The sequence below is a fragment of the Mustela nivalis genome (genome assembly GCF_964662115.1).
Source record: "Mustela nivalis genome assembly, chromosome: 10".
NCBI lineage: Eukaryota > Metazoa > Chordata > Mammalia > Carnivora > Mustelidae > Mustela > Mustela nivalis.
In genome coordinates this window covers 100216295-100243325 of record NC_139029.1, presented here as the reverse complement: position 1 = coordinate 100243325, position 27031 = coordinate 100216295, and the positions used below count along the sequence as shown (strand labels likewise).

The 27031-nt window shown below is 44.5% G+C and overlaps 1 protein-coding gene and 1 long non-coding RNA gene across 2 annotated transcripts in view; one reads left to right on the top strand and one right to left on the bottom strand.

Moving 5' to 3' along the window:
• LOC309843371 overlaps window positions 1-24600 on the top strand; it is a 36957-nt gene extending 12357 nt beyond the window's left edge. Inside the window, exons 2-4 of the long non-coding RNA XR_014300101.1 lie at window positions 8573-8677; window positions 19263-20921; window positions 24455-24600. This is a non-coding gene — a long non-coding RNA (uncharacterized lncRNA). The remainder of the gene's footprint in view (window positions 1-8572; window positions 8678-19262; window positions 20922-24454) is intronic.
• Window positions 1-24916, bottom strand: part of CASQ2 (calsequestrin 2) — a 60632-nt gene extending 35716 nt beyond the window's left edge. The window contains exons 1-2 of the mRNA XM_082688821.1: window positions 24607-24916; window positions 1803-1887 (exon numbers count right to left, since the gene is read on the bottom strand). Coding sequence (XP_082544947.1) covers window positions 1803-1887; window positions 24607-24840 — 319 coding nt within the window. The 5' untranslated portion in view covers window positions 24841-24916. The remainder of the gene's footprint in view (window positions 1-1802; window positions 1888-24606) is intronic.
• Window positions 24917-27031: the final 2115 nt, after the last annotated feature.

Here is a 27031-nt window from a genome sequence, read left to right as displayed (position 1 = left end):
CTTGCTGGAAAACTTTCCCCAGGAATATTAAATAACCGAGGCTGGCATTTAGTTCAACTGTATGGCATCCTTGACTCCTTAGATTAATTTTTTCCAAGCTCTCTATTAGCTGGAGAAGGCTTTCTCCAATTGAACTCTCCTGCAGAATCTCTAGGGAAAAGGAGGCTGGCCCACCGCCTGCTCTATCCCACCCAGAGCGCGTCTGAAGAGCCCAGGGCACACCCTGGAGCACCATTTGTAAAGCCAAAGGGCCTCTGTACCGGGTAACCTTGAGGCCAGCAATAACTGATCATGAAGGGTACCTTGGGAACATCAGCCGATATCCCAATGTCAGATTTTGTTCTAAGTGAGGTCAGTTAGAAGGCTTTTGTAGTAGTTCAGGCATAGCCTGATGGAGACGAAACTCAGGCAAATGGAAGAGAGGAGAAGATGAAGGAGCAGCTTCACAAAATACAACTCTCCTAAAAACTCCGAGAACTATTTGGTTCAAAAGAACCTCCCCCAGTTCCTCCAGGGTGAGCTTTTCAGGAAGAGATCATGTTGATTTTTCAAGCTCCATCCACTGCGAGAATATCCATTGGTCCATTCTTAGGAAAGCTCGCCCAGCCTGTGCCCTGGCTAAATTTTTAGATCACTGGAATACTAGTGCTTTCCTCTAACTAAATTTACTGGAAGTTCTCCCCAATTCAGCTTCCCATGATAACAACAGGAAAGAAAACTAGGGAATCAATACATTCTGGAGGAAGAGAAACATGGCATTGAATTGCTTTTGACTGGGGAAAGAGTTAACACACTTAGTTCTCCTGCTCAGAGGGAAAACATATTCCTTTATTTGTCTCCAGGGAAAACGATACCCCAGACATTCTTAATAATTCATTATCATTTTATAGTTGTGAATTTCTATTTGTATCTAACCTAAATACAATCGCAAAAAATACAAATCTTAAAAAAAAAAAAGCTGGTCTTCTTGAAAATATAATAAAGGACAATTGTTTGTAATGTCCTCAGATAATGAACTTCCATGTACCTGACGCCACTACTAATCTTTTCTCCCCCACTATGTTTACTACTCCAAATCCAATTAACCTTTCTTCAAAGGTCCTGTTTTATAACCTCCTGCTATTTTTAAATAGCCGTTCTCCACTGGTCATGCAGAAAAGGCAAAATGGGCGGTACCCATGTGTGGGTGTTCAGAAAGCAGAGGAACGCCCCATATTCTCTCTCTCTTGGTATTAGGGGTGTGAGATTCTTAAAGTGCACTTGGACTTAAGCAAGACACATGGACACATGCACTGTGCCGTCACATTGCCATGCCTCATCTAAATCCTCCCTCTCGCCCTCAACAATTATGCCCAGCTGAGGTTTAGCTTTACACTTAGAACCACTGTGACCCCAGAGTCACTACTATTAGTGCTATCTTGTGCTGGCTGCTTCATTCATGAGGTAAGGAAATAATAGTGATGGGAGAAGAGATTTTTCTTTTCCCCAGAGAGATCACCATGGAGTGACATAAAGAGGCTAGGCTTTTAACCCCCACTAGGAGCCAAAAAGAAAGGTTTGCCTCTTTTGCGTCAGTTTCTACAATGAAGCAAAGCTACATTAGATCATTCATGTGAAATCATTCAATTCAAGCCAATACTGCTTTCATGAAACTCTTCCTCAACCCAAGAATGAGGTGTGCAGAATCATTTCATATTTGTTTAAAAATAGTCCAGCTATCATGCACAAAGAAGTGAAACTGTACTCTTTTTTTGCAAGACACATTCGTTTCTTCCTGGTATACCTCAGAAAGTCCCACTTACCCAGTTTCTTGGCAAGCTTGGCTTCTTTCTTGGCATCCACCATCACAAAGCCTATATCTTTATGTTCCAGGACCTGGGCCACAAGCTGAAGGAGAAGACAAGCCAGAGGGTGAGCAGACCGAGGGCAGAAAGATGGCAGAAAACATCATGGGATAATATTATGACGTAATAACAAGAGGATTTTCCTCCATATGTTCTGCTAATCTGACCAATTCAAGCAGCATAAAGGGATTCCATGCTATCCCCTCAGCAGAAGGATGGTTCAGCAGAAGGCTGAGAACCAAAGAGAGAAAATGTGAGAATCCTAAGATATAGGATTTGGAAGACTATGTCCACTGTCCCATACCCTCCTCTGCCCTCAAGGTGGATAAACTTTAAATTGGGGAGGTAGGACTCAAACAGGAAGCCAAGAATACTTGGATGACCATGGCTACATGACAAGGGGCTCAGAGCCCTTCGCTAGCCACCATTTGAACCTGGAGTCAGGTGGCGGCACAAGAGTTCACAATGCACCCTGTGTGGTCACTTAACCGTGCCCCATCTAAATCCTCCCTCTCGGTCTTGAAAAAACTGAGGAACACCAGAAAAGCTGAGGAAAACAAAGGAGACCGGTGTCCCCAATACCCAAGCACAGTTCTCAACCTTCAACCCCTGGGCTTTTGGAGTAGGAATGTGCACTGGGTGTGTCTGGCCGATAGATCCAAGATGGCCCCTGAAGTGTTCCCGCAGCCCACAGAGAGGAAGAACCAGTGGTACACTGGAATGGAACCATCAGCCACAACAGGGAAGAGGATGCAGCAGTGTCCTAGGGGGACAGATGGCTGGGAGCTACTCTGGGTAGACAACAGCACGGATGATGATGTCAAGCGCGGGACTGGCATTGTGTTAACCTCCCTGAAACTCAGTTCTAAGGAAGCAGGGAGGCCCTGACAGACTGAGGTCTAAGTCCTGCCATTTGACTAATGGGGGCTTAAATAGAAACAGTGGAGAAACTACCAGAAAGATCATGAATATTAATATCACTTTTCTTTAAACTTTTTTAAAAAGGTAATTGTAAATTACCGTGCACTTCTCAGAAATAATACAGAGATCTCTTGCACATCCTGGTTTCCCCCAAAGTAACATCTTGCAAAACTGCCATACAATATTGCAAACTAGACTTTGGCATTAATATGGTCAAGATACAGAATATTTCCGTAACCACAAGGACCCCTCATGTTATCCCTTTATAGTCCTATCTGCTTGTTCCTGCCCTCATCCCCTTCCTAAAAGATTTCTATAACCTTTTCACTTCAAGAATGTTACATAAGTTGAATCACGAGGTATGTAAACTTTTCGGATTATCTTCTTTAACCACCATATTTCTCTGGAGATTCATTGAGATTTTTGTGTATATCAAAAGTTCATTTATTTTTTAAAGTGCTCCATGGTATGGAGGTACTGCGGTTTGGTCAATTATTCATCCATTGAAGTACATCTGGGTTGTTTAAAGTTTTTGGCTATCATGAAGAAAGCTGCTACAACCATTAATGCACAGGTTTTTTTGTGAAGGTTGGTTTTAATTACTCTAGGAAACATGTTGAGGAGCGTGATTGCTGAGTATAGTAATTGCATGTTTAGCGTTTAAGGAAACTGCCCAACTGTCTAACCAAGTGGCTGTACATTCCCACCAGCAACGTAGTGATGATTGATCTAGTTCTTCTACATCTTTGCGAGCATTTGTGGTTGTTACTATTTTTAATTTTAGCCATTTTAACAGATGTGTAGTGACATTTCATTATGGTTTTAGTTTGCATTCCCCTAATGTCTAATGAGGCTGAACATTTTTTCATGTACTTATTTGACATCTATGTCTTCTTTTCCATGAAATTCTTTTTCAGGTCTTTGCCTATACATTAAATGGGTTGCTTTTTGATTGTTGAATTTTGAGAGCTTTTAATATTAGCCCTTTGTCAGAGATATGGTTTATGAATATTTCTCCCACTCCATAACTTATTATTTTTATCCTCTTAATAGGGTCTTTCACAGAAGAAAAGTTGTTAATTTTGATGAAGTCCAATTTATCAGTTTCTCCATTTATAGGTTGGGCCTTTGGTGTTAAGTCTGAGAACTCATTGTCTAGCCCTGTACCCTGAAATTTTCTCCTAATTCTTTCTCTAAAAAATTTTTGTGAAAAAAATTATTTATTTACTTGAGAGAGAGAGAGAGAGCAAGTAGAGGGAAGGGTAAAGAGGGAGAGAGAATCCTGTAGCAGACTCCTCACTGAGCAGGGAGTCTGATAAAGGACTCCATTCCAAGACCCTGAGATCATGACCTGAGCTGAAATCAAAAACTGGATGCGTGGGGGGTGCATGGGTGGCTCTGAGGATTAAATGGCTGCCTTTGGCTCAGGTTGTGACCTCCAGGGCCTGGGATTGAGCCCCACGTCACCCTCCCAGCTCAGCAGGAAATCTGCTTCTCCCTCTGCTTCTGCCTCTCCCCCTTGCTTGTGCTCTCTTTCTCACTCTCTCCACTTAATACATAAAATCTTAGAAAAAAAATTGGATGCTTAACCAACTGAGCCACCCAGGTGCCCCTCTTTTTCTAAAATTTGTATATTTTTAATTTTACTTTTAATTTCATGTTCCATTTTGAGCTATATTTAGGTAAAGTGTGAAATTTATGTTGAAGTTCTTTTTTTTTTTTCTGTTCAGTTAACTATTGTTAAAAAGTCCATCTCTCCTCCATTGAATTGCTTTTGCACCTTTGTGCATATCAGTTGACATAATTATATGGATCTACTGCTGCTTTCTCCTTTCTGTCTGCCAATACCACATGGTCTTGATAGCAGTAGTTTTAAAATAGACTTTGAAGGTGAGTAAACTGCCTCTTCCCAGACGATTCTTTTTTTTTTAATTTAATTTTTATGTAATGTCTACACCCAACATGGGTCTCAAACTCACAACCCAATATCAAGAGTTGCATGTTTCCCTGACTGAGCCAGTCAGGCACCCCCACACGATTCTTCTTTTTCAAAATTGCTTTACCTAGTTTAGTTTCTTTGCATTTCCATATAAAATTTAGAATAATCTTGTCTATAGTTACAAAAAATGTTTCTAGGATCTTCACAGGAATTGCATTGAATCTTTATTTTTTTTTAAGATTTTATTTATTTTTTTGACAGAGAGAAATCACAAGTAGTCGGAGAGGCAGGCAGAGAGAGAGAGGGAAGCAGGCTCCCTGCCGAGCAGAGAGCCCGATGCGGGACTCGATCCCAGGACCCTGAGATCATGACCTGAGCCGAAGGCAGCGGCTTAACCCACTGAGCCACCCAGGCGCCCCTGCATTGAATCTTTAAATCTGTATGTTAACTTGGGGAGAACTGACATATTTACTCGATTGTCTTCCAGCTCATGAACATGGTATGCCCCTCCATTTAGTTAGATGATCTTTGACTTCTCTCACCAGCAGTATGTAGTCTTTAGCATACAAGTCTTATGCATGTTTTGTTGGGTTTATTCCTAACTATTTAAATGTTTTCAGTGATTTTTTAATAGTATCATATTTTAAATTTTGATGTCCATGTGTTTATGGCCAGTAAATAGATATAGAATTGGTTGATGTATGTTTATCTTGCATCTTGCAGCCCTGCTGAACTATTATTAATTCTAAGAGGTTTTTGTTTTGCTTTTGCAGATTCCTTTGGGTTTTCTATGTAGACAATTGTGTCATTTACGAATATGGACATTTTTTACCCCAATCTGTATACCTTTCATTTTTTTGTGTTCACTTAATGCACCAACAAGAACTTCCAACATTATATTGAATAAAAGTAGTTAAAAGTGGACATCCCTGCCTTGTTCTCATTCTTAGGAATTTGTCTACTTTTCCTTTCAGTTCTATCAGTGTTTGTTGCACACATTTTGCTATTTTGTTCTTTGGTGCACATAACTTTAAGATTTATTGTTTTCTTGGTGGAGTGACCCTGGATCTATTTGGCTCTACAGTCTGTGCTATAAATCCATCTGCTTCCTCTTCTGTGGTTGCTTCTCTCATTTTCTCTTCATCCCTGTCTCCCTTCACTGTTGCCGGCATCTATGGCTTCTCCCTTGGATTTCCTTCCTTGTTATAACTTCTTTGAGGACTTTCTGTGCCTATTCATTCTTCCCTTCTTAACCTTCTCACAGGCTCCTCATTCTTTCTTTCTCTCTGCTCCTAACCACTTCTGTTCCTTTAAGGCTAAGCATATTGGTCACAGCTCAGAAGCTGCTCTGTGGAGTGGCCTTGGTGACTAGGGGTGGAGGGGCAGGCACCAAATGGCACCACCCGCCCCTCAGGCAGTTTTCTCTCCTTTCTTGGATTTTGACCAAGACTAGGGAAGGCTTAGGATGAAAGACAACATCATCAGTGTTTATGTGATGACTCATCTAAGCTCTCCTGCAATGCTTAAACAGGCCCATCTTTCTGCAAAGTCACTTGGCTTTTGTCTACGGCCTTCAATTTATTAGACAAGGTCATTTCTGAAATGTAGACATAGAAGCCGCTCTGCCCTATTTAGTGCTATCAAAACGTTGATGTAAATGTTCCCTTGTCTATCATTCAAAAATAATGATGGTGAGACCTAATGGCTTTGTGATATTAGTAAGTTTCCCTACTCCTGGAGCATGAGCCTCTAGCAGTGGTTCCTAAGCAGTAGCATGCATTTAAATCACTGGCTAAAATGAGGCTTCCTGGGCCTCCGCACCAGAAAGTAGAGAACAGAGTTGGGGTGGGGTTCAGAAATGTATGTTTTTATAAGCCACACTGCCACACCCTTTGATTCTGACACAGCAGATCTCAGGCCACACACCACACTGTGGAAATCACTGCTATAAAAGATTGTCAGTTCATCCAAAAGTGATATGGTTATCATGTTTTTCAACTGTGACCTTCGGGCCCATGCTTGGCTCTGTTGACCCCTCTACCTTAGGCACAGGAGAGAAATGTTAATTACAGTAAGAATATAAGTGATGAACTCTGAGAATTGAACAGAAGTTTTACCCCTGACCTCTCCTAGGCATACACCACCATGTTTTGTTGGGCTTTAGGTCGCTGCAAATGCATGCCTCCCCTAGGCATGGAAAGCATGGCATCTATTACCTTATCCATGTTTATATGTGACTTTTAAACCCCTATGAGTGAGAGGTGCTGTCTCAAACAAGCTCAGCCCTGTTTCTTGGGTTTCTTGTTTAACTAAGCATAGTCAGCCACTATCCTAAAAACAGATGGACGAACAGAGTTTGTAGTCACAGATGGGCCAGAAACGCATGTTAGCTGAGACCTGTGTACCTCCTCCTTGGCAATCGTAGGTGCAGTCCCTGCAGTGTCCTGTCACTCTGCCCCCCAACCTGATTAGGCCCAAAGCCTGCCCACTTGAGCTCTGTCATCACTCCCGTCAGTCCCAGCAATCACCCCCATGGGCTGAGCCAGGGGTGGCCAGGACTGGCGGCAACCCAAGAGAAAGCAGTGAGGCTGGATTGGGGGAGAAGGTCTGTGGTGAAAGACTGGGCCCTCCTGGGCTGAGTCCTGACATGACCCAGGCCCCCCAGGACCAAGAATCCCTACCGAGCTGATGGGGCCAGCCAGACTCTCCGACTTGGCTCCATCTTGTCTCCGCCTTTGCTCTGATCTTAAATCTCCAGCTCATATATTCCTTTCTCCACTCTCCTGCAGCCCAGTCTCACTGTGCTCTCTCAGTTGCTGCCAGCCTTGGCACCCCTGGTTGTAAAGCCAGCTCCAGGCTCATCTTTCACTCCAGCCTCCTTTCTGTGAATTCCAAAGCCCATGGCAGGGGCATGGCACTCTGACACTGACTTCACAGTCATTAGAGTCGTGTATAAGCCTCTTCTGCAGGGCCAACCTTTCCTCCTTAAGAACACCAGGACCCATATTGTGCCTCTGGTCTCTCGTGTAGCAGCTTAGAGACGCAGCATACTTTGATGAATGGATGGACTGGCCCAAGCACTTTCTAAGATCAAGGGATTTTGAACCAAAATAGGAAGAGGCGATTGTCACTAATTATAGTGATTAAGAGTTACAAATAGGAGTCAGAGAGAAAAAACAGAGTCAACATGTCTCCTGAATTCTCAAAAAACTGGAATATTCTTTTCTGATGTGATTACAGTTTTCCCCTGTTGACTTATAATCTTTTCCCCACTGGTTTTGTTTGGTTGGTTGGTTACTTCTCAGATGGTCTTATCTATTGCCTTTCCTAGAGAATGTGTTTGTCACACACAATGGGGTTTGTACACACAGCCTTGGGTACTGGCGCAATGCTCATTCTTTCCAGAAACATTAGGATTTGCTTTGACCCCAGATGATTATTTTGACTACAAACTAACTTTACAAAAAAAAAAAAGTAATACTAGATTATTTGCACAAGTCAGTGTAAATAAGTAGCTATCCATAGTATACCCTTTCTCTCTCTCTTTATATTGCATCGTATAGGTATTTATCACACCATTGTTATCTCTACAATGATAGAATCAAAGTAGATCTCATTTTTAAATGAATAAATGAATCCCATCTTCAAATAGTTTAGCCCATTGGTTAATAATACAATGCTTGGTGTCAGAGACCTGGATTCCTGACTAGATCACAAGTGCTGGGACTCTGCTACAAAATATGGACAATAACAATATTTATGTCACAAGGCTGAAGATTAATGAGATAATGCACGTAAAGTTGTTGACACAGTGTGGCAGTCAGTAAGTGCTTAATAAATGTTATTTTTTTTCTTAATATTATGATAGCTGGATAAGACTCTGGACTTAGTGCCAATTCAAAAGAACCAAAGCCTAATGTATTGGAATGGAAAGAAAGCAAAAACTATTCATCCAAGACCTGCTATGATCAAGGTATGTGCTCAATGAAAGTGTGTAAGATACAGAGTGTCAAGAACTCTGTGATTTCTTTAAGAAGGAAGCTAATGAAAAATTAACTGGTAGGTACAAAAAGACAAAAGGTAGAAAACAAGGGTTATGGAGAATTAGAGAGAGAGAGCTCGTGGGCAGGGAAGTCAAATCACACAGAGCCTACTGAGCTGTGATAAGCAGTGTGTATTTACCTTCCATGCACTCAGAATGAAGTCTAAAATCCCTACATGGCCAACACGGCCCTTCATGGTTTGGCCTTTCTGCCTCTCCAACCTCATTTGGGGCCACTCCACTTCTTACTTAATACACTCTTCCTCAGTTCCTCAAACTGTCAAGCTCTTTTCTACCCTGGGAGGCCTTTGCATGGGGTGTCTGTTCAGCAGTACTCCCAAGCCCTAGGCTGGGCACCAGCTGCAGTTGCCTGAAGGGAATGCTTTGTTCTACCCACAGAAAGGCACTGAAGGTGCTCTGCTTCCACATATGCCGTTCTCTCTTTCTAGAAGTCTCTTCCTTCCATTTGTCACCAACTCCAACTATCCTGGAAGTCTACACATAAACATCAGCTTCTCAAGAGACATGCCCTGACTCCTCGTCTGAATCAGGTGCCCTTTGTACTCTTGTCTGAGGCACGCTATAATTTTCCTTTACACCTCTTTCTCAATTTGTAAAGGATGCCTTGACTTATATAATCACTTAGCTATACTTACTTATTTGATAGCTGTAAACAAAGTGTCCTTGTCTGTTTTTCTCCCCCTGCTCTCCCTTTGACTAATTGACCAGAATGGATCTCAAAAAACATTAATTCCTTGCCTTCAGGACGATCTCATTTGAATTATAGAATCTAAAAACAAACAAAATAAAAAAACAAAACTGAATTCGTAGATACAGAGAACAGATGAGTGGTTGCCAAAGGTGGTGGGGGTTGGGTGAAATGAATGAAGGGGTCAAAAGGTACAAACCTTCAGCTATAAGAAAAGTAAGTTCTGGGCATGTAATATATAGCATAATAGGCATAGTTAATAATACTGTATTGTATTTCTCAAAGTTGCTAAGAGGATAGATCTTAAATATTCTCATCACAAAAAAATTAGTAACTATGTATGGTGATGGATGTGTTAGGTAAAGTTACTGTGGTGGACCATTTCAGGATATACATAGGTATCAAATCATTATCATTAAATCTAATGATTAAATCTAATCATTAAAACTAATAATATGTATGTCAGTTACATCGCAATGAAAATTGTTTCATTGAAGTGGGCCTGGGTGGCTCAGTCAGTTAAGCCTCTGATTCTTCATTTTGGCTCAAGTCATGATCCCAGGGTTGTGAGGTAGAGGCCCAAGCTAGGCACAGAGCCTGCTTAAGATTCTCTCTGCTCCTCCCCTGCCTTTCTCCCTCCTTTATTTAAAAAAAAAAAAAATTATAATAAATTTGTTTCATTGAATATTTTCATAAAATAAAAATAAGATTTTAAAGCCATCTAATGACATTAACTGATAGAAATGTTATATTACTAAATTCACCTGTAAAATGCAGAAGTGATGAACACTGCCATATTTTTGTCCTGTCATTTAAATCCCAAATTCATAGGATGAACATCCAACTCCTGATTACCAAGAAAATCTACTTTTATAGATCCAAAAACCTGTCCTGAAAAGAATTATTACTCTCTTTTGTTTCTGTACACTGAATATATTATGATTTGCTATCCGCATGGTATATGAAGTAGACTATAAATTGTAATTTTAAGGGACTATGTGCCTCTGGTAGGAACCATCTTTACAGCACAGTGTGAAAATTTTTAAATTAAGCAATTTCACATGGAAATTGAGGTTTCCAACTTTCCTTGAAAAATCAGAAGAACTGGAACCACATTGCTACCTTGCAGTAAACTAAAAACACAATTAGTTTCTCAAGGAAATGAATGAATGCAAGAGGATACTGCTTGGGAGAGGAGAGGCCCCCTAGACCTTGAATGGCGGAGCCGCACGGGGATAAGCAGAAGCCAGCCCCAAGGGCATCTCAGGAGGACAAGATGGCAGAAGCAGAGGTTTGGAGATGCAGATGTGCAGGGAGGGTATGGAACAGAGAGGTTATCTGAGGTTGCTGAATGGAGTGGTGTATTTAAGGCATACAAGAAAAAGAGGGTAGGGGTGCCTGGGTGGCTCAGTGGGTTAAAGCCTCTGCCTTCAGCTCAGGTCATGATCCCAGGGTCCTGGGATCAAGCCCCGCATCGGGCTCTCTGCTCAGCAGGGAGCCTGCTTCCTCCTCTCTCTCTCTACTGCCTCTCTGCCTACTTGTGATCTCTGTCAAATAAATAAATAAATAAAATCTTTTAAAAAAGAAAAAGAAAAAGAGGGTAAAGGATTTGAATATGAGGAGAGTGGTTCTGAACTGGGGGTATTTGGGTAGGAGAACAATACAGCTAACCGGAGTTGGAGGAGGGTCTATTCTGACCGACAGAAAGGAAAGTGCAAAGGAAGGGTGACCAGCTGAGAGGCTGATGCGTTGTCTGGGAGAGGACGGGTCTCAGACGGAGGCGGTGGCAGGGGATGGAGGTCACGTAGGGAATGATGTTCCAAGTGTAGAGTCAGTCCAACTAGAGCTCTTCCGTGGCTTTGGAGAGAGAAGGGAGGGAGACCTCACAAAAAGAAGAGGCGAGATGGTGCCAGGGTCCCCAGCCAGGGAACGAACGGAAGAACGAAACACTGACATCAGCTGGGGCCTGCCAGACCCGGAGGCGAAGTTCTCCGTTTGGATTTCGATGCAGTGCGTTCATGGCAATCCGAGTCCTGCCAAGAGCTGGAGGTGTCAACCTGGCGCTCGGGGGAGGGGTCTCAAAGAGAGAAGTGGAGGGGAGAGGTGGGGGCAGAAGGGCAGGTAGCATCTTCAGGGAGGCCAGGGTGTGAGAAAACCACAGGATGGGAAACTGGCCGTCTCACAGGAGGCATGAACAGAAAGAGGAGCGTGCCCTGGAGGCATGGAGGCCTGGGGAAGGAATCAGAAGACGGGGAACACAGTGTGGGGACTCCAAAGTCACAGCAGGGGAGAAGGCGCAGGTGGCCGGATCAGGGATAGTGCAGGGGAGTCAGGGACAGTGGGACCACCACTAGGCCTCTCCTTTCAGGACTGGTAAGTCACTGGTGACCTTTCAGAGAGGAGCTGGGCCAGAAGCCAAAGCACTGGGAGTTAAGCATTTGAGTGGGTGGCAAGGACATGTTAGAGCAGGTGTGGATCCCTGGTTCAAGAAGTTTGCCCATGAAAGGCAGGAAAGAGTCATCCAGCCGCACCAGGGGGCACGTTCCGAGGGCCGTGTGACCGCCCCCCAGGCCTTGGGAGAGCAGATGCAGACCATCAGGACCCTGTGTTTGACCCTCTAAGTGCAGCCCCTTCATGGCACCCCTTATCTCCCGGGATGGACTGAGGAAAGCTCCATTGGTGCCACATCTCATGGTCAGAGGGAAGGTGGGGAAGGCATGGGGAGGTTCTGTTAAAGGGAACTGAGAGTGGGGGTTGGGGGGTACTTTCTGCAGGGTCAAGAATCTGAAGAAAATGAAGTACTGAGAAGCCTGGGGAAAAAATGTCACAGGTCTTTGCTTAAAGTGAACGTCCCTGAGGCTGGTCATTAAAAATATCCCGGCTACAATGCTGCTCTTTCCTTGTAAGCCAAAAAGCACCCTGTTTTCACCCACTATCCCTCATACCATCTGGCAACGTGTCAAGTCACTCAGCAGCTGTGTGTCCTCCCTTGAAACTGGAGAGCTGACGTTTATCCCCAGTAATCTCCCGGCACTTTCTGCCACCTGCAGATGAGGCCCAGGCTATGTATAGCTGGGCGTTGGCACGTGATGGCTCCAGGCAGGAGGAAGGCGAGGGAGTGGAACAGCTCTTTTACGAGATGGAAGTAAATATTGGGACTTCTTGAGGCTGGAATGGGTGGCCTCCGAGAGAGCTTTAGGGGAAAAGGGAGGCTGTTGATGGTTTCTACTGGTGTTCTTAGGCTCCGTCTTTTGTCAATGCCAGGGACGAGACCCAAGAACCAGAGCTGTGTGTTCTTTCCACCATGCTGAGAAGCAGTGTAACAGTAAGAAAAAGAGCACCCATTGGGTGTTTTCTATGTGCTAGATACTGCTCCAGTCCCTTACATAGATTATCTTACTGGATCTTCCCAAAACCCACAGAAAGCAGAAGTTTGTAGTTGAGGAAATGGAGGCGTAGAAAGGTCAACCAACTTGCCCAAGGCCACACAGCACTTAAGTAACATAGCTGGGTTCCAACCTGACACTGTGGCTCCATTTTCAAAGATGATTTATTCATTTGACAGAGAGAGAGTATGCACAAGCAGGGGGAGCAGCAGAGGGAGAGGGAGAAGCAGGCTTCCTGCGGAGCAAGGAGTCCAAAATGGGGCTTGATCCCAGGACCCTGGGACCATGACCTGAGCTGAAGGCAGATGCCCAACCGACTGAGCCCCCCAGGTGCCCCAAAGCATGTGCTTCTTTGTGGGGCAATATTGAGGGCTGCTGTTTATGTGTCATGTTCACCTTTTCCCGTGAATATAGGAGACGCTCTCGTTTCCTTCATAAATAAATCGGAAACGTGTGGTCAGATTCGTTTGGGGTCCTGAGCCAAAGTGACCGTGCGTGTGGGTGTGAAGTAGAGGCAGGTGAGCGTGTAAAGGACTACCTGGTGGCCGGCCTGGTCCGCCTCCTGCCCAGCACACAGCAGATGGTGAGGAGAGGCCTGCCTGGCGTGGGGCAGTGGGCAGCAGGCGGACACTCCTGGAACAGGCTCCGCGGGCACTCAGAAGCGGCTTTGGCTGGCAGGGCCCAGCACACTGCAAGATGGCGCCCTGGCCGTCTTCCCACATAGCTGTTCAAACAGAAACAGCTTATCTGGATAAAGCTGCATCCAGTTGCTAGAAGAGGGAGCCTCTTCTAGCCTCCAAGGCCTCCAAGGCCTCTCTTGGAGAGAGCCTCCAAGGCTCTGGGGTACAGACTCAATGCTTTGGAGGGCTGGCTTTCTTGGTGGACAAAGTCACCTTAGATGCTAAGGCCGAGCTGTTAATGATATGAAAATCCTCCAGACCAACCAGAGGTGTCCAAACTATAAAAAAAGGGGGGCTGCTGTTTTGAAAGAAAAACCATGTGATTCTGAAACCTCCTATCCCTGAATTTTTCATCTTACTGCTTCATCTTATGATAGTTTTTTTTTTAAAGATTTTATTTATGTTTTTGACAGACAGAGATCACAAGTAGGCAGAGGCAGGCAGAGAGAGAGGGGGAAGCAGGCTCCCCGATGAACAGAGAGCCTGATGCAGGGCTCGATCCCAAGACCCCGGGATCATAACCTGAGCCGAAGGCAGAGGCTTTAACCCACTGAGCCACCCAGGCGCCCCTTATGATAGTTTGATAGTGGTGACTTTCATGGTATCTCATGTCTCCACTTAAAAAATGTATAGCATTGGTAGAAGGTCTACCTAAGGGATATCATGGCCAGACATCCTGTTTGGAATCAAGTATTAGACTGAGAAAAGAAAGTTCCAATGGTCTAAAAACTTCTGAATCAACAGTGGGTTTTCCATCTTGTAAAATCTCTATGAATTCTCTAGATGGAAGGAGAAATGATCTCTTTCCATCAGTTCAAGCCCTGATCTTCTAATAGCACTTCCGTCTTTCACTATCTGCCCCTGGGATGTGCACAGTAAACTCTCATCAATTATTTGGGAGGCACTTGGGCTCTAAGGAGATCTGCAATTTCAGAGTGGGCATGTATACCTTGTCTGAGAGAGCACTGGTTCTAGGAGAGGATTCATTCCCACAGCCAAACCAAAATAAGCCTGACCTCATCTGATTTTACAGAGGGCAGCAGGTGCAAGTTTGGAGGATGCCATTTTTGGGCCGTGAACAGTTGGAAGAAATACCTGAATCCTGTGTGTGTTGCTATTCTCTGCCCACGGTTCCCACATCATTCCATCTGTAGATTTACTTGACTCCGGCAACTTCATTTCGCCTTCCTCTCTTGGGGTTTAGAAATGCAATCATAGGGACATTTGCCAGTGCTAAATAGGTCTGAAGGCAGGGTCAGCCTTGCAGAGCCTAGAGGTTTCTGCCCATGCTGGATATATACTTGGGACTGAATGTCCTGTGGTGTTTTTTTTTTTTTTTAATCAGTTTTACCCATTTTTCAGTGGGATTAAGCAAGGATGACAAAAATAGTCCTGGATATGACAGGGTCAATCTAATTTTATACTTTTCCACTCAATGCTTCTTTTAATTAATTTAACTTTAAAGAGAGATCAAGGAGAACAATATCTTCCGTATACGCAATAGATTTGCCATTGCTCGCCTTTCCTTCCCTCTCTTTTCCTCCTTCCGTTCATCCATCATTCATCCATCCCTCCATCCACCCATCCATCCAGCGTTTGCTGGATTTTTATTAAATCCCAAGTAGGCGTGAAACATTAGCCCATTTGCTCACACTGTTCATTTCAGTTCAACCTAGTCCAACTGTACAATTAAATGTTGCTCAAGTGTGGGTGAAAATCCAGAATACAAACTAAAGACACTTGTCCCTTTCTAAGCTGGCACTGCTTACAAACATGAAGCGATCCCTCTCAGCTGTTCCTTGGTGTCATGGAAGGAACATGTCCTTTGGAACCAAACAGATAGGAGTTCAAATCCTGCTCCACCATTTTATAGCTTTGTGACTTTGGGCAATTTCCCCCTCTTAACTTTTGGGATCATTTCTTTGCATGCATTGTGAAAAAATGCTGTAAGAATTAAGTAAAATAATATACATAAAGCACCCATATCAGGTACGGTTTATGGTAAATTTATAGCAAGTGCTATCTCCCTTCTTCTTCTCTTCTGTTCATTTAACATTCACTCAACGAATGCCACTGAGTGCCCACCATGAGCCAGACACTGATGTAGATGCTGGCATATGGCAATGGAGGGAACATTTTGCTCTTGCCTGTATAGATTTTACATTCTGTAAGGGTGTCAGACAGTGGGCAATGTGTCAGCCTACTGCTATGGAGAAAGAGTAGGGAAGAGAGGTTAAAAGGAGTGCTCAGAGACTGAGCTATGTAGGAGGTCAGGCAAATAACTTCTTTTATAAGGTGCCTTTTAAGTAAAGAACTAAAGGAAGTGAGTTCTTAGCATTAATAAAAGAACATCTCTTTAGCTATAGGGAGCCGCATCACCTGCATTTTGTTGTTTTTTTTTTTTTAAGACTTTTTAAAAGATTTATTTATTTATGGGGGGGGGACAGAGAGAGAGGGTCAGAGAGAGGGAGAGAGAGAGGGAGAGAGAGAATCTTCAAACAGACTCCCCGCTGAGCTTGGAGCCTGGCCCAGGGCTTGATCCCAGGACCCTGCAATCATGACCAGAGCTGAAACCAAGAGGCAGCTGCTTAACTGGCTCTGACTGAGTCTCCCAGGCACCCCTCCCCTGCATCTTGTAAGGAAGCAGGTATGAACATGTGACGGATAAAGGAATGAATATTTCTCTTTGGGTGGTCACAGGGCCATTTCACATTATAGAACACTTACTAGATTGCTCTAAGCAGATTTCCCATAGTTTCCTGTCAAACACTTTAACACCCATACATACAAACCCGTTAGTATCCCATATTCTCCAGGGTTCTCCACTTTGCCATTTCTTTGTGGAAAAGGGCAATGTGACATAGCAATCAAATGGATGACTTTTTTCCTTTCTGAAGGTACATCCTGTACCCTGCCCAAAGCTTACCCTCTGATCTGGCCTCAGAAAAATCCATAATTCCACTGGAAACCTCTCAAGTAGGGTAAGACTTCCCATGGCCCAAATATCCCCTTTTAAGGAGGTCCAAAATCTTAGTCCTTGGCTGTGAGAGGGGACAGTGGGTGAATACTGGGGCTTGAGTCCTAGGGCAGACCTGAACCCCTCCAACCCCAGAACCAATTTATGGCATCAGTTCAAACCAGAGCTATGTCAACAGACCAAAGATCAACCAGTTGGAACACGATTCTGGCCATCTGGAAAATTTCTCTAGCCCAGGAGACCACTGCTGTGCTTGGTAAACTCTAACCCAGAGTTAGGAATCACTAGGAAGAATCACTTGCAGAATCCCATTTAAATGTAACAAGCACCCAGGTGATGCCTTTGCATTTTGAGCATCAATTCTCAAGTGTCTACAAGCGTGGCTGCACATGAGAATTACCCGCAGAGCTTTTAAAAACTGATATTTTAAAAAAACATCCCTTATCCCATCACCAATTTAATAAGTATCTGGAGGGAGGAGACCCAAACACCAGATTTTTTTAAAAAGATTTATTTGAGAGAGAGAGAGGGAGAGTACACAAGCAGGTGGTAAGGGGTGAGGGAGGCAGAGGAAATGGCAGAAAGAGAATCTCAAGCAGACCCCCCTCTGAGCAGAGAGTATGATGCAGGCCTCTATCTCAACCCCAAGAACATGACCTTGAGATCGTGACCTGAGCCGAAACACAGAGTTGGATGCTCAACCGGCTGAGCCACACAGGCACCCCAAGGCACCAGTATTGTTAAAAATTCTTTGGTGATTCCAGTATGTAGCCAAGGTTGAGAACTGTTGCAGTTAGCCTACAACATGGTCTAAATTTCAAGCAACAGGTGAAGAGAATTAGCATTTGATAAGCACTGGGTATATTTCAGGTACTCCTTTAGGCATTCTACATAGATTAATCTCCTAGTATCAGCGTAATAGTAATCAGCATAACAAGATAATATCTGATTCTTGTACAGCTTCTTACAATTTTATAAGAAATTTTTATTCACATGCATTCCATTTAAGTCTTTTAACTCACTGGCTGAAACCACATGATTGGTTTAATAGATGAGCGAAATGAGGTGCCTCTCCGGGACTCTCAAAAAGCAAGTGTGAGAGAATTTCAGGCACTCTGAACTCCAGTTGTCTGCTTTTCCTGAGCATGGCCCCCTCATCTGAGGTTGGATATAAGAGGCCGGCCATGCTCAGAAAGAGCACGAGACAATGACAATGACATTGGGCACACTGCAGGGTCTAAAATCTTGTGTCACTCACTCCCAGCCAGAGAGATTTCACTGATATGCAAACTGATTAGGAGACTAAGTGCTGAAAAGAGAAGGGAGCTCAGTCTGTTAGGGACCTTGGTAGACTGGGAGCAGCAGTATCAAGAGACTTCCTTAAGTAGCAATAGAACCCAGAGCCCTACACTGACCAGGATTCTGATTCTTGATTCTGCTATAGATGGTGGAACCAGCCTCCCTCATCCCCCACAGGGCATAATGAAAAATCTGTGCCAGAATCACCGTCAAAAATTATTGGAAAATAATCTGCTTACCGGCACTGGAAAATTGGTCATAACAACAAGTTGTCTTCCTACTGGTAGACAGGGCATTTCCAATCATCGTATGTGATGATGTGCATTCAGTATCTAAGAGGGCATGGGAGAGAGCCACCGAGAAGGTTGTGTGTGGATGGCAGCAGCTTTTATGCGGTGAGCGGAAGTGGGACCTCATAAGCAGGAAGAACGGAAGGTCCCTGCCGGGGGACGCTCAGGAGCAGCCTCTGACCTTGCACCCTAGCTAAGTTCTGTTGAAAAATACTAGGAGACCTGGGTCAACCTGGCATGCAGCTAGCAGGATGCTGTGGCTATTCCTGCAAGACTCCAGGCTGCCTGCCCATCGAAGAGACCTAGCTCATCCTAAACAACCGAAGCGGCTGTCAGCTGCTCACAGTGAGGAAAGCAGCACAGCTCGTTCATCTTCTGTTCACTGACTCATTCATTCATTCATTCATTCACGTATTCATGCTGACGTGACTCAGAGTCTGGTAAGGGCAGTGCATATTTGATCAACTGATAGTTCTGTTCAGGGATTCACATTACTTATTTTCAGGCTCTAAAACATTCTGTAACTTGCCTGAGTAGATCTCCCATGGTTTCTCCTAATCCAATAAATGTGTATTGATTACAGGTTGGCCTATTCACTCGCTCCCCCAAAACATACATACACAGTTAATAGTATCATCTTTGAACATGAGATGTGATATAGAATGCCCAGAGATCCTGAAACCAAGGTCCATGCACGTCTCCTTTCTCCTTTCCTTCTAGAGGTGCTGAGGTAGCAAGACATCGTTTCTATATGGGCATGAAGCTCTCTAGGAAACAGTTTCAGTCCTCTTTCCTTTCTCCTTGTTCAGGCTGGAATGCTGTTTTCCTGGAAGTGGAGTGGTGTAGAGGAAAGGCAGTGGGCCTTGGACTTGGGGATAATATCCGTGTGAAGGCAGGTGGGGATAGGAAGAAGTAAACCGTTCCCATACCTGCTTGGGTGTTTGGAAAGCCAATCCCAGGGAGCTAAGGAACTCCTAATGTGGAAGCCATATCGCTTATGCACAGCCCCCTCTGCCATCCTCTGCCTCCTTCTGCTGTCCAGTACCCTACACCCCCAGATCATTCATCCAGCTGTGTTTTTGACGCACAAGCCGATTGTGGTCCTTGCCCATATCAATTTGATTCCATTTGCTTTTTTTCCACTTCCTCTATTACCAAGTTTGCTTTGGATTCAGGTTGCCCTCCAGAGGTTTCCAATCCAGAGAGAGAACTTCCACGTATGTCTCCATGAGAGAAAGAATAAGGTAGAAGGAGCTGGAAGGAGACTGGAAGAATCCCTCAAAGATGGACGGCACCAGAACTGAGAATGTGGAAGAAGCCCAGTTCGTAAATGGTGTGGGCGAAGTGGCTGAGTATTATCAAGCACAGACTCAGTCAGCAAAGTCATGGAGATCAGAGGGAGAGCTGCACATGGGGGCAGACATCAAGAATCTGTGAGCAATAGCAAGTCCCCTCTGCCCTCTGGGGCTCAGCTGGCTGAGAATAAGCAACATGGCACCGTGTTATCAGTCCTGAGCTCTCTGCAAGTGGCCTGGTGTCCTCAGTCTGTAAAGTGGCAGGGTTAGGGTGGGTGGTATCTAAAATGATGACTGGAAAGGGGAGCACCGGCTGCAAGTTGACAATATTTGTCAAAGTACCTTCCGTATGCCTGAACCACGCTCTTGCCAGACTAACTCATCGTCACACCACCACCGTCTCCACTTTACAAAACAAGGAGCCTGACCACAGACAGACTTCCTCCTTGAGAACTGGACTCAAATCTACCTGATTCGAAAGTCCATGTTTTAGAGCACACCACCTCTCAAGCATTCTAACCCAAGAGAGGTCGGTGACATTGGAGGACTTTCTCTGGCAACGTTTGTGGAACACATGATAGCAGCAATGGCTTGCATTGCAGTTTCAAGGGGGGAGTCAAAGCAAGAAACAAAAGAGCAGGGAAGAATCGGAATCATTGGGCAGATCCTCCTCTTGAGTCTGAGTCCTCTGATGCTAACAGAATCTGGCCTCTCCGGCATAACTCTGTGTACTGTCTTGGCTGAAGCTGAAGGAAACAGTGTATAAAATTGCAACCAAATGGTGTTGACACCTCAACAGAAAACTGGGGGAAAGTCAGAAAATTAATTCATGGGAGAAAAAAATGTAAATGGCAGGTAATTTTATAGGAAAATCCCATTTAGCTAAAAAAAAAATCAAAGAATTTTTGATGAAACTGTACAATGAAAATCTAAACAAAGATTTTTAAAACTCTGAAAATTGTGTCAACATCCCAAAATAGGTCACTTATCTTAAAAATATGCATGGTCATACAATGGAATGCTAGGCCAGCATTAACATTACATTTGCCAAGAATATAACACTCTATGATGACAGAGGAATGCTCACAATATACTGAAAATTTAAAAAAGGAAACAATTATATTAATAATACAAAACAACTGAAAAATGTATGTTTGCATATAGACAGAAAATATGGGAGAGAAACCTCTCAGTACGTGAACTGTTTCTTTCTGTGTGGCTATTATTTTTGTCTTTGTTTTTCTTTTCCATGTATTCTGACATTTCTAAGTGAGTATGTGCTCTTTGTGGATGAAATGCCCAACCAGGAATCGGGATTACCAGCTGGCTGAGTCCCATCACTACAAAGCCACAGCTCTGAAGTAAAGGGCTCAGAGCAATCTAGATGCTTCTTAAAGACAAAGTTTCATCAGACACGTCATTCATTCAGCAAGCATCTACAGAACACCTCTATCGAACTATGTACCCCGCACCACCCCTGGTGCCTTCCAGAGCCAGACCCAGCCAAACTGGACAGCAGTTTGAATTTGGTGCCTCCTGGTATCATTTTATTTGCACTTTTTCTGCCTAAGCTTTTAGTGACCTTACATTCTTTCCCTTTATCAGACCTTGTTCTCACTCAGAACTCAAACTCGGTCAGACACAGGTACAAGTGATTGGCAATATTTTAAAGGATCTGCCCACAGGGCTTTAACCAAGTAGGGACAAAAACCCTACCTACCCTAAAAGAATGAGGCCATCACGGCCAAATTCTAGGAAAATTTGGTGGGGAGATACTTGAGTGTTGTCAGAACCCTTCCTCCTGCAGTTCCTTCCCCAGCCCTTGCTTCTTGCCTGGTAAATTCCACTCATTGTAACAAACCAGTTCTTCCTTGTCTTGCCTTCCACTTCTCTCCCAGAGAGTGGGGCTCTTGTTTGTGCCCTCAGAGAACCTTATAAGCCTCTCCATTATTACAATGAGCTCCTTGCACTGTAGATTTTGTTTGCCCTTCTTCCATAATGGGCCATGAGCCACCCAAGTGTCTCCTTTTCCTTTATCCATAGTATCTCTCCCCTGCCCAAACCCCAACATGCAAGTGACAGATGTATGTGTGACTGATCAGCATTTCAAGACCCCAAGTCGGGGAGTGCCTCCTCACCCTGCAGACAGGGCTGTTGCTGGGTCTTTTCATGGTCATCCCTTAGAGTGGCAGGCAAAATCCATTTGAGTGGCAAGAGCTATGGTCAGCTCCTTTAAGTTTTTGTCAGAACGGGGCAGCCCTTATATGACAAGTTATGAGCTCCTAATCCCTAAAATTCTCTTAGGTGTTTTGGCTGGCGGTGAGGCAAGGAGGGGAGTGACAGCTCATCATTGTAGAATGCAATCGGTTTAATGCGTTGGAATCAATATTTTTTAATTGAAAAAGATCAAAATAGACAAGAACAGAACAGAATGAAATAGAAGAAAAGGAATTTTGTTAAAAATCCAAGTATTCCCCAAACAGTAATAGTCCCTTGAAATCTGTGTTTCCTGTGTGCGGATGCATGCATGTGTCCATGATCACTGGGTCAGAGTGAGTTATGAGAGAAACGTCGGAAGCCACCTCCCTGAACAAGTTGGAGGAAAGGAGCCCTGTCCCTGCCCTGTCTGCCCATGCCTGAGACCTCATTCCTGTGGACATTCGCTGGGAGCTGCCTCCTCTTCTCTTAGCCCCCAGCAGCCACAGCCCCGGCACTGGCAGAGGATTTCCCTTAATGCAGCTTGGGGAGGGGGGTCTAGGGAATTAAAAGGACAAAATAACTGTTTTGATGAGGAGGGAAGTATAGAGGCTTACATCCCTTTCTTTCTACCCATGGTATTCCCAGAACCTTTTTTGTCCTGGACTCTGAGAAAGAGTCTGCACTTGACAGGTACCCCAGCAAATCCCCCTCCGCTCCCGGGTCATCACTAAGGAAGCAGGGACTCTTCCCTGGTTGGGACAGCTACGTGACTGGTATCCTGTTTTGGGATGGGGGGGAGGTTGCTCTGTGCTTCTCAACCCTGCTGCTGATACAGCTGGCCTCTCCAGGCCCAAGCCCATGGGCGGAGCAACTCTATTTAAGGCAGACTAGAAAGGATCCTCAACAGGGTATCTAGCAGCTAACTAAACATCATCTTATTTGGTTACAGCAGCAGTGCAATGCAGGGACTAAGACCACCTTCGCCTACACTGATTGAGTGACCCTGGGCATTTACCCTCTCTGAGCCTCAGTGTCCCCTTCTGTAAAATGGGGATAGGAACTATGCCAATGTCATAGAAATACTGTAAGGATTCAACATGTTAACATATACAAAGTGCTCAGAACAGTCTCTGGACACAGTGAGCATCCAATAAATATTATTGTTATTTAATTATTTCTTACATAGGTATAATGATTGTTTTTCCCATATTTATAGATAAGAAAAAGAGACTCAGAGAAATTAAGTCCCTGCCCTATATCATGTGCCCGGGAAAAGCAAAGCCAAAATATAAATCTAGATCTCCCTGACTCCATGTTCTGTGTCCTTCTCCTCCTAATGATTCCCACCTCAGCTTCAGCAGCCTGTGGGACATCGCCTATGCCCCATGGGTCTCTGCCAGGCACTCTCGGATCAAAGGTGTCTGAAGGGATTGTGAGCCCAGGGGAAAGTCCTTTCTCAGGTCTACGTGGCCCTAGGTCTTTGGGAGAGATACATTCTTGAGGGAGTGTGTGTGTGTGTATGTGTGTGCAAGTGTATGTGTGTGCGTGGGTGCGCATGTATTTTAATATGCTGGAGATCGTTACTCGTACTGGCATTCTTTCTGAGTTACAGGCTATCAGACAGTGACGAGCATGTGGGGTGGAATCCTTATGTCTTCAAAGAACTTCTTCAGAAAAGTGTCTCTTGATAACTGAGTAGGGCCATTTGAAACAGAGATGACGATGTGAGTATTTCAGGGGCTAAGCAGCAGCTATGCTGTATGTCCTGGTTTCTTCCAGCCTCTGATATTCCCATATATAGTACAAAGATCTAAAAACTGTCCCTGCTTTCTCTTTGCTTGCAACCCACAGAGGGAACTGAATTTCCACTTCCAGCCCACGGGATAAGCCTGGGGAAAAATATGATGGTAGTTGTGATATTTTTAAAATGCTTAGCTTTTTGTCAACCCAAGCTCTCTGTAATAACCACGCCACCATACAGAAGAGCTCTGAAAATAGGTATTTGTATGATCAAGAGACACTTAGAATTCTCAAGTATTTTTTAAATTATATTTTATGATATTTGAGATGATTTTCATGGAATTTATTGGTATCTATTTGGAGGGATTCAAATCTACATGTGTTTGATATGTGGTAACTTTGTTAATCAAAATATTTGATTCTGTTGAGCTTTCTGATATGCTAGCTAATAAGCTGCTATAATTCTCAAATAGCCCTGTCCCCTAAGCTGGGCGTGGGGCTGTGAAGGGATCTTGGTGACTACTAGAATTCCTGGCATTCACAGGTGCTCCTGAAGTGTAAGCAACCTTACACTGTCCAGAAGGTGTTGTGGGAATTGGCCCTGGAGCACTCACCAAGGATTAGAGAATGCACCCCCATGCCAGGCTTACAAACTGGCCATGTAATACAGATAAAATAAGAACTGACTTCAGCATCTGCCCTGAACACACACCAATAACTTTCTGAGAAAAAAAAAAAAAAAATCCCGCTAATGAACGTGTTACTACAGATCTCCGCATATGCACACTGTGCAATGTTGACCGAACCCAAATCCCTAGAGGCAAAGACCACTTTGTGATATTCCCCATCTGACCCATGTGGAGAAGCAAGGTCAAATGCCTCCTGTCTCTCCAGGATCATGGGGAAACTTCAGGGAGCGGAGAGGGGGGAGTTATCACACGAAATGGAAACCAGATCATCTCTGAATTGCATTTCGACCAGGCTTTTCAATGATAGATTTAACATTGACTATTGCCCTTGAAAAGTCAAGAGGAGCATCAGGTGACAGAGTTTAAATCAGAACTCTGTGTTGTGCAACACATCTGACTGCCCCCATTTTAGGAGCCGGGACCCACACTTTGCTCTTCCCACAGCCCAGCTTTGCAACAAGGATATCTTCAGATTCAAACCAGACTAAACTGCAGCTGGACTTCAGGACAGAGTCTCCGCACCGGTGTTCCCACCTCCCAGCCGCTGGCCAGCCCATGCGCCCTGGGATAATGCGGTGAGCAGGTCCCCAGCTTACCTCGAGCACAATTTCTTTCAGTTGGAACTGTTTCTGTGCAACTTTGTCTGAGGACACTGCCTCATGGTAGTAGAGGCAGAGCACATCGTATTTCTTCAAAACCTGCTTGAAGTTTTTCTCCGTGAGACTGACCACGCGGTCCTTGCCATCATACGTGGGGAAGTTGAGCCCCTCTTCTGCCCGGCAGGAGGACAGCAGGTAGACCCCCACGATGAACAGGTGCACTCTCTCCATCTGGGAGAAGTGTCGTTTCACTTTTCCAGGAAGCCTGAGTGCGGGAAAGCGGCCGGAAGACTCCAGAGGACTGGCTGAGAGAAGTGGGGAGCAGAGAAGTAGATTCGGTCCCTCCCCTCTGTCCCTCCTGGGCCCGAGGACCAACTCCCCACCTCCTGGGCTCCAACCAAGCAGTACTCTTAGGCTCAGGACACACGCGTGCGGAGACTGAGGGCCAAGCTGAGCGGCCAACCCCCAGATACCTCGCATAGCTCGGCCCAGCCCCTGTCTCATCAGGAACTCCATTTTTAGGATGCAGTTGTTTCAGGCTAAAAATAAATCATGCAATGAATAAAATAGTTAGATATGCCTCTGTTGAGGGATTCGCTGATACAGTCTGTCAGAGGGGTAGGAAGGGAGGAGGCAGGAGGGAAAGAGGAGAATGTGTGCAGCAGACATAAGGAGGCCAGCAAGGTCAAGGAAGAGAAAGCGACTCAAGAAGGAGGGAGAGACGAGGAGAGGGGAAAGAGATGGGACAGTAGTGGGACAAGTCAGTGAAGATGCTTGCACAGACACAGGGTCACCCAGACCTCGGATTTGGGGAGAGTATTCAGCCTGTCCCCTCCTGGCAGGTTACTTGTCCCCTAACACTGCTCACACAGGAGCCAAGTGCAGCCCCGAGGTGAGCTTCACATTCTGCACCTGCCTTTCCCTGCCTCCCATCCTCTCTTCTTGGGAACTTGGCCCTGGCTGGCCGCTGTACCATGCATGCTGACACGGCTCTGCCAGGAACTAGGCAAGCAATATAGGAACACCCTGCCTGCTAGCCCACCGGGGGCCACAGTTCCTCTTGATTCTGGCTTAGGCTGTGATGTCGGGGTTCATGGGATTGAGCCCCATGTCCAGCTCTGTGCTCAGTGGAGAGTCTGCTTGAGATTCTTTCTCCCTCTTCCTCTGCCCCTCCCCCTGCTCATGCGCTCTCTCTAAAATAAATAAATAAATAAATATTAAAATATATTTTAAAAAATTTTAAATAAAATAAAAATTCAACAGTCTTCCTCAGAAACCGTCTTAGATTTTTTTGCTACCACCTCTGTCATATTTTTTTTTTTACCTTAACCCCTAATGTAACATTCTTGCCCCTTTCTTCTTCTTTAAAGACAGATTTGTACACAAAGCCTAGAAGTTGAACAGAGAGTTCCAGTCCCCATCTGCCTTTTAATGATTGAATACACTTTGGAGGGGGTCACTCGTTCTCTCTGGTTCTCAGCTCCCCCCTTGTCAAATAACACTCTATTGCAAGGTTTGGAACATACAGATGGAAAAGCATTATTATAAAAATCAAGTGCCCAAACATGGTAGCTGTCATACCTAACTTTATTCTTGCTGGAAATGGTAGAACATGGGTTATTATACTACTTGTCAATTTCTAATAATAATGGTTTGTGAATCCTTTCTTATCCACTTTCCCCTTGAATCTAGCAGACAATTGGGGCAGAAGTGATTAGTGTTAGTTTCACAGGTGAGCAAACTGAGATTCAGAGATTGGCAACTTGTCTGAGATTGCCTTATTAACTGCCAACATGAGGACTTGGGAATCTGGTGCTCCTGGTTGCCTTACCTCCAACTCAGGGCAATTCCCTGCAAATACCCCCTTTCTTAAGTGGCTCCTCAACCATCACTTCTAGTTAAACAACAGGCCAGTCATATCTTTCGACTCTTTAGAGTGGTCAATGGCTCTTAAAATTTGGACCAAATTTTTGTCTTTCTTGGACTGGGAAACCAGCTTTGGCAAGAGTGAGGACTCTTTCATGCATAACATTTACAGAGGATTGAAGGATAGGAGAAGTTTGTCATCCTACTCGAGGGAGACCAGACCCCTTCACTGCATCTGGAGGGCCTTACGCTGAGAGGCAGGGTAACAAGGAGCTGTCAGTCAGGACACTTCATGCCCAGGAAGCCAGGACATTGGAGAACCCCCATCACTGAAACCATGAAAGCCTTTAGTTCTTTCTAATGGTGAATTCTGTAAACTTTTAAAGATGGAGCCAAAAATAGCCATTCTAAGGCATGGTTAACTTTCCAGGTCATTGGCAAGCATGAGAGATCTCTGCTTTCTTTAGAGAATTTAAGGGGAGCAAGATTTCTGAGTGAAACGATGTATGTGTTGTCTTTTCAAGGTCAGTTTCCCAAAACTGTTCCCATTGTCTCA